A 12,029-nucleotide genomic window follows, 5' to 3' on the forward strand; every position below is an offset into this window, starting at 1 on the left:
CAGCTGGGTCGTGTCTGCGGGCAGGGCTCATAGAGATGTCGCTGGGGGTCAGCGGGTGCTTCGGGCAGCGAAAAAACCCACCTCTCGAGGGCTGTGGAAAATACAGGGAAAAGCCACTTGAGTGTAGACTCCGTGCGTGTCAAGGCCAGGCAGAGGCGCACTTGATAGGCAAGGAAAAGCGGACGGTGGTGGTCTTGGGAGGAAGAGAGGAGAGGCGAATGGGCAGGAGCGTGTGGATGCACTAGGGCAGGACGGGCTCGAAGCAGGAACCTAGGATAGGGGCAGCGCGGGCCGGCTTGGGAGGGTCCTCCAGGGTCCGGAGAGGAGAGGACGCAGGCTGCACGCGTGCTAAGAAGGAGACTCATGAAATGTGTAATTCGCTGGCGACAGCTTCCGCGGCCGTGGAGTGAGCCTCTGGGGAGTAACGACTCTCTTAGGTGCGGCTGGGACACAGTCTCACAGACCAGGTAAGTTGCCTGCCCTCCAGGAACTCAAGTGTCCCCGAGTCCGAGCCAGGAGGCTGGAAGTGACTGCTGTCCCGTCCTCCCTGGAGCCCGGAGCTGTCCTTGTCTTGAGAAAGAGAAAGCAAAGCCAAGGAAAGCAGAGCGAGCAGAACCAGGCAAAGGGGTGGGGACAATAAAATGGGATAGGGCCCGCGCTTCCATCTACTCAGGAGGCAGAGGCAGGAGGATCGCTTGAGCCCGGGAGGCCGAAGCTGCAGTGAGCTGCGGTTGCACCACTGCACTCCAGCCTGGGAGACAGAGGGAGACCCTGTCTAAAAATAAAGTAAAATAAAAAACAAAAATAGGACAGAGACTAAGAAAACGGACTTCCTGAAATCCCAAGTTGGGATTTCACGTCCAGTGACCCACAAGAGAAGCAAGAAGTCTGAACAGGGCCAAGAATCAAGTGAGTGCGGGCGGAGGATTAAAATCGACAGTTGCTGCGGCACGGCCAGGATGGAGGGTGCATGTGGGGCAGGCGAGGCTCCAGCTGGAGTTGACGCTAGCCCGACGCGGGTGCAACTGGAGGCGCGACGGGCCAGGCCCAGGAGGAGCGCACCTGGGGCGCGCGGCCGGAGGAGGGCCGGGGAGGGACGCCGGAAGGACTGGGGAGGGACGCCGGGAGGACTGAGCGTAGGGCCGAGAGGAGGGGCGCAAGGAGGAACGGGGGGAGGGCCCTGTCTCACCCTAAACCCCTCCCCGTCCCAGACTAAACTCCTCCCCTCGGCCCGGCCCGCCCCTGGGCCCGGGCTGGAAGCCGGAAGCGAGCAAAGTGGAGCCGACTCGAACTCCACCGCGGAAAAGAAAGCCTCAGAACGTTCGCTCGCTGCGTCCCCAGCCGGGGCCGAGCCCTCCGCGACGCCACCGGGGCCATGGGGGCCGCACGCAGCCCGCCGTCCGCTGTCCCGGGGCCCCTGCTGGGGCTGCTCCTGCTGCTCCTGGGCGTGCTGGCCCCGGGTGGCGCCTCCCTGCGACTCCTGGACCACCGGGCGCTGGTCTGCTCCCAGCCGGTGAGACTCGACGTGGGGAGCGGTAGCCGCCAGGATGCTGCGGACGCGGGGCAAGGTCGCGGAGGGCCGGACGGTCGGGACTACGCGCCCGGGCTGGGGAGGCAGGAAGTCCGCGCCGCGGGCTCAGAGGGGCTCAGAGCCTTGGGCACAGATATCGCGGCGCCTGGGGAGGACCCTCGGAGCGGTGGGAGTTGCGGTGTGGAATACGGGGGGGGGGGGGGTGGCACATCGCGCGGCGCGTGTTGCACAACCTGGCCCGCCGTCGTGACTGGAGGCGGGAGTGACACCTCCGCCCGGGCCGCGGAGTTCGGGGAAGGAGGGCGCGGCGCTGGGCCAGGCCGGAGGGGCGGCCAGGGCTGATAGAAAGGGGCTGTGGAGAAGGGGCCCGGGGAGGAGCCAGGACGGGTCTGGACCCAGCTCCACGCCGTGCGCCCCTCACGTACCCCGGCGTGGCACGGTCGGCCCTCGGGAGGCCCATCGCGCCCTCGGGAGCTTCCCTCAAGCCGTGCCCTTCATGCCGCCGACGGAGCCGGGCGAGCCCACGTCGTCCGTGCGGAAGGTGGAGTCCCTCACCCGCGGCCCCCAGAGGGACCCCGCTGTCCTAGAGCCACGCGGGGGCCGGAGCGCTGAGACGCGGCACCATGTTTCGGGGAGAGCTCTGCCGAGGGCGGCTGAGGGCCACCTCCCCAGAGGCGCGAAGCCCTGAGGATGGGCAGATGGTTCTTAAGACGGCGCCCTTCCCGCCACTCCCACCCCCCACTACCACCACCTGGGTCTGGGAACCCGGTGAGAGCGCAGTCGGAGGGTCGAACGTTTGTAGCTGTCAAGTCGTAGCCCCGATGCGCCCACAGGAAGTGACCCACCCGCCTGCCAGGTAGTGGCCTTTCTGTGAGCCAGGACCATCTTAAGGAAAAAAAACAAAAAAAAAACAAAATGCTGTGCCCCTCCACAATATACTCTCCTCTTCCCCGCATCCCCGAGGGGATCTTTCCTCCCCTCCACCTCCACCTCCACCGCTGACCCCAAGGAATAATGCTCAGTATCTGAGTCAGAGGATGTAAAACAAAGGGATATTTCTCCTTATGTAGTTTTATGGAGGATTTACCGAAAGAGGGTGGAGGGTGAGTGACTATATCACAGAAAAAAAAAAAAAAAGATGTTTTTATCGTGAATGATGTTGAGAAATGTCCTGTGACTTCCACTATTGGGCAAAGCAGGTCCCTCTGCCCTGCTAGTCCCTCCTGCAGGCTGTGTATGAAGCGTTCTGATATGGAGGGTTGGTGCGCCTGGGTTGACAGCCATTGGTCAGGTGCCTGCAGAGTACAGGGCGCCATACTGGGAACTGGAACTATAAATAAATACTCTGGGGACCCTAATATCCAGAGACCTAACCCATCTACGGGAGGAACAAGGCTTGAAGTTAGGGAACTGTCTAGCAAAGCTGCTTGCACAACTGGTAAGTGTATGGAATTCCAGGAAAAAGAAAAATTGCTTCCAGTTGGGGTGTCCTTCATGGAAAAGGCATTTGGGCAGCCCTGTGGGGGTAGCAGGAGCATTCCAGGTGGTGGAAAGGGCCTGAGCCAAGGTCCTTAGGTGGGACAGGGTACAGTGTGTGGCCGGAATGGAGGGTCTGTGTAATAGGACAGTGAGAAAAGATGCCAGAAGCGGGGATGGGACTCTTCTGTGTATGGCGTGGGAGCCAAGCTCTGACTTTCACTGCACAGTGAAGCAACTGTAAGTCAGGAGCAGAGAAGCACAGCCTGGCTCCAGGGAGGGCTGGAGAGAGACACTTGCTGTTCATATTTGTCTGCAGTCTCTCGTTCTCTTCCTTCCTCTCTCTCTCTTCTGTATACACCTGCCTCACAGACAGCTCTTCTGCAGAGATAGACAGCTCTGGGCTCCATTGACTAGTTCTTTTAAAAAGAAAGAAAACACATCCTTCAAATTTCTGTCCCTCACTGGTGTTTTAGTGGATGCAATGTGGTATAGTGAGGGGAGGGAAGGCCACAGAGGTGGCCAGAGGACCTGGATTTGCAGGCAGCATCGCACTTACTGTCTCTGCAGTCAGGCTTTGAGGCTGCCTGGGCCTGGGTTCCCTCATTTCCACAAAGGCAGGACTGGGTGAGCCTTCTCAAAGTAAGTCCATGCCACCTTCCAGAATGTAAGTGTCTGTCCAAAGCCCAGTTCGATTTAGCCCTCCATAACTATCCTCAGACAGGGAGGAGGCTTCTGCACACCTGGCCTGTTCCTAGCTCAGTGCTGGAGCACAGGATGTGGGAGCTATTTGATACATATGTGTTGACTGAACAAAAGAATGCATGAATGAAGGAAAGAACGGTCAGCTCTGCTTGGAAGGTAGTGGCAAGCTGAGACCAACCATAGCACTGGTTCCAGATGCTTGGGGTTAGCACCTCAAAACCCAGATGACTGATTTCCCCACAGAAATCATTACACGAGAAACCATCAATAATTGCATTTCCCTGGGAGTTTCCTTTTGGTTAGCCGTTCTCGCTGCCTAGGCTTCATGCAGGTTTCCCATGACCGCCAGCCTGGAGGAATGCCCATAGGAAAGACAGCAGCAACTTAAGAGTTGGTCAGGGTAAATGTTAACACGTAATTTCATAGACAGGATGTGTATTTCATTACAGAGTCTTTTTTCCTGAGCGTTTGCGGTTTTGACTTGTGGTTGTAGAACAGCTGCTCAGTTTAACCCCTTTATCTTTTGCTTGCCAGAAGCCACTTTCATCATGCCACTCTTTCAGAGGCTACAAAGTTGTGTTCTTTGTGCCAGGCACTGTGCCGGTGGTTCACAAGTATTCCTTCATCCCATACTCAACAACAGCTTACAAGGTTGGCAGGATGAACCTGCTTTTGAGAGGCTGGGTTATTGGCCCAAGGTCGCACAGCTAATGAGTGCTAAGGTGAGATTGAGAGCAGGCTGTGCTTGTAAGTTCAAAGCCCACTTTCTCTATCAGGCACCCAGTAGTGTTAACTGAGGCACAGAATTGAATACAATCTTCCATTTCTTCCTCTTAACCTTCACCTTGTGGGTAGAGAATAGTGGCCTATTGGAGGTATTATTTATTTATTTATTTATTTATTTATTTATATTTTGAGAGAGTTTTGCTCTGTCGCCCAGGCTGGAGTGCAGTGGTGCGATCTCAGCTCGCTGCAACCTCCGCCTCCCGAGTTCAAGCAGTTCTTGTGCCTCAGCCTCCCGAGTCATTGGGATTACAGGCGCCCACCACTACACCCAGCCGATTTTTGTTTTTTGTTTTTTGTTTTTTTGACACAGAAAGTCACTGTCGCCCAGGCTACAGTGCAGTGGCACGATCTCGGCTCACTGCAACATCCACCTCCCAGGTTTGAGCGATTCTTCTGCCTCAGCCTCCCAAGTTGCTGGGACTACAGGCGTGCACCATGATGCCCAGCTAATTTTTGTTATTTTTAGTAGAGATGGGGTTTCACCATATTGGCCAGGCTGATCTGGAACTCCTGACCTCAAGTGTTCTGCCCACCTCGGCCTCCCAAAGTGCTGGGATTACAGGTGTGAGCCACCGCACCTGGCCAATTTTTTTATTTTTATTTTTATTTTGAGACAAGGTCTCACTCTGTCATCCAGATTGGAGTGCAGTGGTGCAATCTCAGCTCACTGCAACCTCCACTTCCCAGGCTCAAGCGATTCTCCTGCCTCAACCTCCCAAGTAGCTGGGATTACAGGTGCGCACCACCACTCCCAGCCAATTTTTGTATTTTTAGTAGAGTCGGGGTTTCACCATGTTGGCCAGGCTGGTCTCGAATTCCTGACTTCAAATGATCTACCCGCCTCGGCCTCCCAAAATGCTGGGATTACAAGCGTGAGCCAATGCGCCTGGCCAATTTTTAAATTTTTTTAGTAGAGACAGGGTTTCACCAGATTGGCCAGACTGGTCTCGAACTCTTTATCTGCCCACCTCGGCCTCCAAAAATGTTGGGATTACAGGTGTGAGCAACTGCACCTGGCCCCTTTTGTTATTTAGAGAGACAAGGCAGCAGTGATTAAGATCATGTATTCTGGAGCAAAACTTCGTCATGCAAATGCCAGCTCTGTGGGACCTTGGGCCACTTACCCAACCTCCCTGGGTCTTAGTTTTTTCATCAGTACAATTGGGATAAGGGTGCTTAGCTCATAGGATTGTTGTCAAGATCAAATGAGATATATGTACAAAGTGCTTAGCATGATGCCAGACACAAAAGAGGAGCTCAATAAACATCAGCTGCCATCACCTTCATTGTCATGACAATCCCCCCTCTGATTTCTGCAAGATGCCTCACGTAATGCCATTCACAAGCAGGTAGCTCATAGATAATATTCTGATTCTGCTAGTTTTAAAGAATGGGCAGTGGCCCCACGCCTGTAATCCTAGCATTTTGGGAGGCTGAGGCAAGGGAATCACTTAAGCCCAGGAGTTCAAGACCAGTCTGGGCAACATGGCAAAACCCTGTCTCTACAAAAAATACAAAAATTAGCCAGGTGTGGTGGCGCATGTCTGTAGTCTGAGCTACTGAGGAGGCCGAAGTGGGAGGATCTCTTGCGCCCAAGAGGTCAACACTGCACTGAGCCCTGAGCATGCTGCTGCATGACAGAGTGAGACCCTGTCTCAAAAAAAAAAAAAAAAAAAACGAATGAGGGGTTTGAAATTAGGGATGACTATTGGAGAGGAATTTGTTGGACAAGACAAGATATGTCTTAGTAATATCCTAAGAAGATCCCGAACACTTTTTTTTTTTTGCTTTATTTAAAATGTTATGTAATTCTATAAATTTTTTTTTTCTTAGAGACGGAGTCTCGCTCTGTCACCCAGGCTGGAGTGCAGGGGCGCAATCTCTGCTCACTGCAGCTTCCGCCTCCTGGGTTCTAGCAGCTCTCCTGTCTCAGCCTCCCGAGTAGCTGGGACTACAGGCGCACGCCTCCATGCCTGGCTAATTTTTTGTATTTTAGTAGAGATGGGGTTTCACCGTTGTTGGCCAGGCCAGTCTCGAACTCCTGAGCTCAGGCAATCCACCTGCCTCGGCCTCCCAAAGTGCTAGGATTACAGGCGTGAGCCATGAAATTAAATTATAAGGAAAAAAAGTCTACTCTTTCTTCCACTAAACAAATTAATGTTTTCATTCATTTATCTTACTTTTCAGTCCTTTCATTTGTTTGGCATTACATCATAGATAAACTTCTATCTTTTAATTAATTTTTGTCAAGTTACGTATGGTGATCCTCCTTTAAAAATGGTACTAAGATGTTTAAAACAAAAAACAGTAGATCCCTGCGCCACCCCTAAACCTGCTCCCCAAATATGATTCCTTTAGTTAATTCTTCTGAGATATACCTCCATATTTCTAAACATGCTTATACTGTTAATTCATGATTTGTTAATTTTAGATATTATCTATTGACTTCTAATAGATGAAAATTACATTATCTTTCTGCCACCACTTCTCCCTGTTTTTTATTATAGTTAAATCATGATTTTAGTTAAATTAATAGTCAGCATTTATATAACAATTAAGTAATCTTCACTGCTGAGGCAAGTAAGTGTACTTTGATTATATATTTTTTCTGGTACAATTCCCCTCCCCTCCTGCCCCAGAGATAATAATTGCTTTAATTCTTCACTTGCAAGATGTTTCATGTAACTAGTCTTAGTTTTGTTCTATCAGACTTGTCATATCATTTCCCTCCAAATCATCAGATATTCCATCAATTCCATCCCCCCCTTTCCCCAGAGAACTTCCTCCTAGAGCACTCTGTTCTCCAGCCCCAACAAGGTCTGTGCTCTCTAGACCTGTGGCACAACAGGTCTAGACCAGAACAGACATCCTGTCATGGTCTAATCTCCCATGTCCTGGATCCTGTGTCTTCTTCCTCAGGGGTTACTCCCTCATTTTGCTGGAGAATATCATCCTGTAATTTCCTAAGCATATGTATGAGGGATGGATATAGACATATATATCAGGAACATATATGTTAAGTCTTTTCATGTCAACATATCTTTATTCTACCCTCATACCTTTTTCTGATAATTTGGCTGGGTGTGAAAATTCTGTGTTAAAGATAATTTTCCCTCAGAATTGTGAAAGCATTGCTTTATTGCCTTCTAGCAAACAGTACAGATGCTAAGAAAGTCAATGTTATTGGCCGGGCGCCGTAGCTCACGCCTATAATCCCAGCACTTTGGGAGGCCGAGGCGGGCGGATCACGAGGTCAGGAGATTGAGACCATCCTGTCTAACGCAGTGAAACCCCCTCTCTACTAAAAATACAAAAAAAAATTAGCCAGGCGTGGTGGTGGCGCCTGTAGTCCCAGCTACTTGGGAGGCTGAGGCAGAAGAATGGGGGGAACCTGGGAGGCGGAGCTTGCAGTGAGCTGAGATCGCACCACTGCACTCCAGCCTGGGTGACAGAGCGAGACTCTGTCTCAAAAAAAAAAAAAGTCAATGTTGTTATGTGTCTTATTGGTTTTTATGACACTTATTTTTTTCTCTCTGGAAACTTTTAGGATCTTCTTTTTATTCCTGATATTACAACAGTTTCAAGATTTGGGGCCTTGGTCTGGGTCTTTGTTGTTGTTTTTGTGCAGGCCATTTAGTAACCTTTTTAATTTGGCAACGTGATACTGTGAAATATGTATTAAGTCTTCAACCCCTTTTTCTGGCATAGAACTCCTAAAATCCTTAGAATCTCCAAAATTGTATCTTTTATATACTAATGATTCATTGGTGGCTGGCAGCCTCTAGGCAGCTTCAGGATGGGGGCTGGTCCCGGGAAGGACCAAGGTAGGATTAGAGGGCTGGGACGTTTAGCCCCGCCCCTTTACCCATCACATCTGGGAAGGGGAGAGGGAACTGAAGGCCCCCTGAAGTTGCAATGGCCAGTGGTTTAATCAATCATGCTCACATGAAGCCTCCATAAAAACGGGGTTCAGAGAGCTTCCAGGTAGTGGAACATGTGGAGGTTCCTGGAGGGTGGCACACCTGAGGAGGGCATGGAAGCTTTGTACTCCTTCTCCTATACCTCACCTTTTCTTCTGTATTATTTGTGATATCCTTAAACTGGGAAATGTGTTTCCCTGAGTTCTCTGAGCAGCTTTAGCAAATTAATTGAACTGAAAGAGAGGAGCATGAGAATCTCACATTGAACCCGGTTCGTCTTAGAAGTTCTGGAGGCCCAGACTTACCACTGGTGTCTAGGGGGTGGGCGGTCTTGGGGACTGAGCACTCAACCTGTGGGATCTGATGCTATCTCCAAATAGTGTCAGAATTAAATTGGAGGATACCCAGCTGGTGTCTGCTGCTGAATTGATTGCTTGCTTGGTGGTGGGAAGAAACCACCCCCCCACCAATATGTAGTCATAGAAGTCTTCTGTGACTTCTGTTGATTGTTGTGGTGATGTGAGGGCAGAGGAAAAATACAGCTTGAGTTTTTCCACACTCTCGGGGAATATGTGTCCTTCTCTTCCAGAATATTTTCTTTCTTTCTTTCCTTTTTTAAAAAATAACTTCTTCCTTCTGTTTTTTTGTTAATCTCCTTCTAGAAATCTAGTCAATCATATTTTGTTTCCTAAATTGAATCTCTAATGATCATATATTTTTTCCTATTCTATTTGTACTTTCAGAGAAATGTCCTCAATTTCATAGACTAACCCTTCTATTGAATTTTTATTTAGTAGAACTTCTATTGAGTTTCAAGGTTCAGTTTTCACTCTCTGCCTGCTCATTTGTCCACGGTGTCCTGCCCCTGTCTTACAGATGCAGTGTTGTATCTCTTCGGGGCTATAATAATTTTACTTGTTTGGTTTAATTGTGTTAACAGCATTGTTTTTTTTTTTCCTTCCAGGAGCATTTTTTAATTGTTTTGATCTATTTTTCATACAGAAAACCTATCTCAAATATCTGGTACTCCTTGGCTGTCTGAGAATATTTTAAGAATGAAGTCCTAAAAGCTGATTAAATGCTCTGTGTAGTTAAGGTTTATTGAACATTGGACTTTACTGTATAGGAGGTCAAGCTAATGGTGAACCTGGCCTATTGGGTGACCTCCAAATGCTGAAATCTGGAGGTCTTTTTTTTGGGCCTGGCTGCCAGCATTCTGAGATCAGAGCACGGAAAAAGAGGATAAGGTTCCCAACACTCCATATGTAGACCTTCACTTAATTCTCACTGCCCCTAAGCCCTGAACGTTATAAGGTTCTGAGGGGCCCCTGGCCTCCTTATCAATAACTCCCTTTTGTAGCATTCAGACAGAAGTTCCTCCACTCAGCACAAGCCAGCTGCCTACTCTGCTGCCACTTGGACAGTTATTTATTTATTCATTCATTTGTTCATTTTTGAGGTTTTATAATTTTATTTGACATCAACAGTTTGTTCTCATCCACAATGTCTGACTGTCAGTTTCTGAAAGTGGTAATGGGTACACAGGTAACCAAAGTATAGAGCTTGTTTGGTTCATCCTCATGCTTTCTGGACAGCTGCACATGGACACAGTATGGAATGTTCCTTATTCCTTTGGTCCAGACAGCTTTGTTGAGCCTGGTGTTAGCATATCTGGAGTCCCCATCTCCTTCATGGCAAAGTTCTGGGACTTTTTGAGTGACCAAGGGGCACACTGCTTGACGTCCCCTCCATGGGTGTGCTTGTGGATGCTGATGGCATATTCTGGTGTCACCACCTCATTGGTGGCAGGTGACAGAATAGCCCTTTTATTTTATTTTATCTTACTTTATTTTATTTTATTTTATTTTTATTTAGACAGAGTCTCGCTCTGTCGCCCAGGATAGAGCACAGTGGCACAGTCTTGGCTCACTGAAGCCTCTGCCTCCCAGGTTCAAGCAATTCTCCCACCTCAGCCTCTCAAATAGCTGGGACTACAGGCACATGCCACCACACCCAGCTAATTTTTGTATTTTTAGTAGAGACAGGGTTTCACCATCTCTCGGCCAGGCTGGTCTTGAACTCCTGACTTCAGGTGATCCACCTACCTCAGCCTCCCAAAAGTGCTGGGATTACACGTATGAGCCACTGCGCCCAGCCAACACTCTTCTTTACAGGAGCTATGCTGCTGGGGCCAAGTTGGAAAGGACTTTTAAAATTTTGTTCACATCTTTTGTCCACTGAGTTTGGCTCTTTGAGTTTGAGAATTTACAAAAAAAAATGTTCTTTCCTATAATTGTTATATTGTTTGGAGAGAGGGAGAAAATATGTGTATATGGTCAATGCGCTATTACCTCTAATAGAATTGTTATTCTATATTTCACCTATATGTATATTTTTCAGTTTTGATTAAATCTTTTTTCCCCTTATCTTCCCTCATGCCATCTCCTCTGCTTGTGTCCCCTTTGCCCCCAGCAAACTGTGTTAACACCTGTTAACATGTTTCTATTCTCATTTAGTCATACACTGTCTCTCTCTCTCTCTCTCTCTCTCTCTCTCTCTCTCTTTCTCTCTCTCTCTCTCTCTATATATATATATTCAGGGAGATCTTTTTCATGACTTATTTCCATAGAAATGGGGATCATACTATAAAAAGTTATTTGAAACTTATTTTCCTCTCTCATCAACACATTCCAGCCATCTGCAGGTCAACAGATGTCTATGCAACTAATTCTCATTCTCTTTAATATTTGCATAATATTCCATAGTAGATAGCAATCTATTCAACCATTTCTAGTTTGATGGACATTTAGATTTAAACTAGATCTCACCTTAATTCAGCCATTCTCTATTGATGACCATTCAGTACCACAGAAAAAGAGGGAAAGCTGTCCATTTTTTTTAAAGCTAGTATAAGCTTAATTCTAAAACTTGACAAATCTTATACAAAAAGAAAAACTATGGACCAATCTCATTTATGAACATAAATCCATGCAATTCTAAATAAAATATTAGCAAATGTAATCTAGCAGAATATCAAAAGAACAATGCACCATAATCTAGTGGTGCATTAACAAACCTTGTTTGTTAATCAGTGCTGGAGAGGTATATGATGAGGTTCAGAGCTGTTTTGAATGAAAACTATAAACCTAATAGTAACTGAAGGAAAAGACTTATATGCAACCACAACTATCAGAAACCAAGACCAAAAACAGTATTCCATAGGGCATACCAAACTATTTCCCTCCATCTCGGGAATGAGAGGACACCTGCCTGCACCACTGGGAATCAACCGAGTGTGTTGTCAGACCCTTCCACTTTCCTCGTGGTCTTCATGAAGACAAGAGCTTTTCATCATGGGCATCATCCTGCAGTGTTATTGAGTAGCTCCCAGTGGCTAGTAGGAAGTTACTCCAAATGATGTATCTGTTTGCCTTCTCTAGAAGAGTTCCCCATCTCAAGGTGAAATAACCGCTTTTTTTAATCCTCCACATCCTAGGAATTTTAAGGGAGAGGAAAAATGAGAGGACTCAGGGGAGTTAATCTTCTCGCCATTTAGGAAAGAGTGACATTTATTAGTGTGAGCCCAGGCAGCCAGATGGATTTTGTTGGGA

General features: G+C 48.2%; 2 protein-coding genes across 2 annotated transcripts in view; one reads left to right on the forward strand and one right to left on the reverse strand.

The window, feature by feature from the left end:
- Nucleotides 1-486: 486 nt before the first annotated feature.
- The window catches only part of IL17RA (interleukin 17 receptor A), a 33,208-nt gene continuing 21,665 nt past the window's right edge, over nucleotides 487-12,029 (forward strand). Inside the window, exon 1 of the mRNA XM_034948511.3 lies at nucleotides 487-1,513. Within this exon, the coding sequence (XP_034804402.3) occupies nucleotides 1,376-1,513 (138 nt within the window). The 5' untranslated portion in view covers nucleotides 487-1,375. The remainder of the gene's footprint in view (nucleotides 1,514-12,029) is intronic.
- LOC134730131 (uncharacterized) lies at nucleotides 1,671-11,019 on the reverse strand. Its single transcript, XM_063603364.1, has 2 exons — nucleotides 8,724-11,019; nucleotides 1,671-3,426 (listed from the first exon to the last, which is right to left on the reverse strand). The coding sequence occupies exon 2, from the start codon at nucleotides 3,067-3,069 to the stop codon at nucleotides 2,083-2,085; it is 987 nt and encodes a 328-aa protein (XP_063459434.1). The 5' UTR covers nucleotides 3,070-3,426; nucleotides 8,724-11,019; the 3' UTR covers nucleotides 1,671-2,082.

The sequence above is a fragment of the Pan paniscus genome, chromosome 23 (genome assembly GCF_029289425.2).
Source record: "Pan paniscus chromosome 23, NHGRI_mPanPan1-v2.0_pri, whole genome shotgun sequence".
NCBI classification, from domain to species: Eukaryota; Metazoa; Chordata; class Mammalia; order Primates; family Hominidae; genus Pan; species Pan paniscus.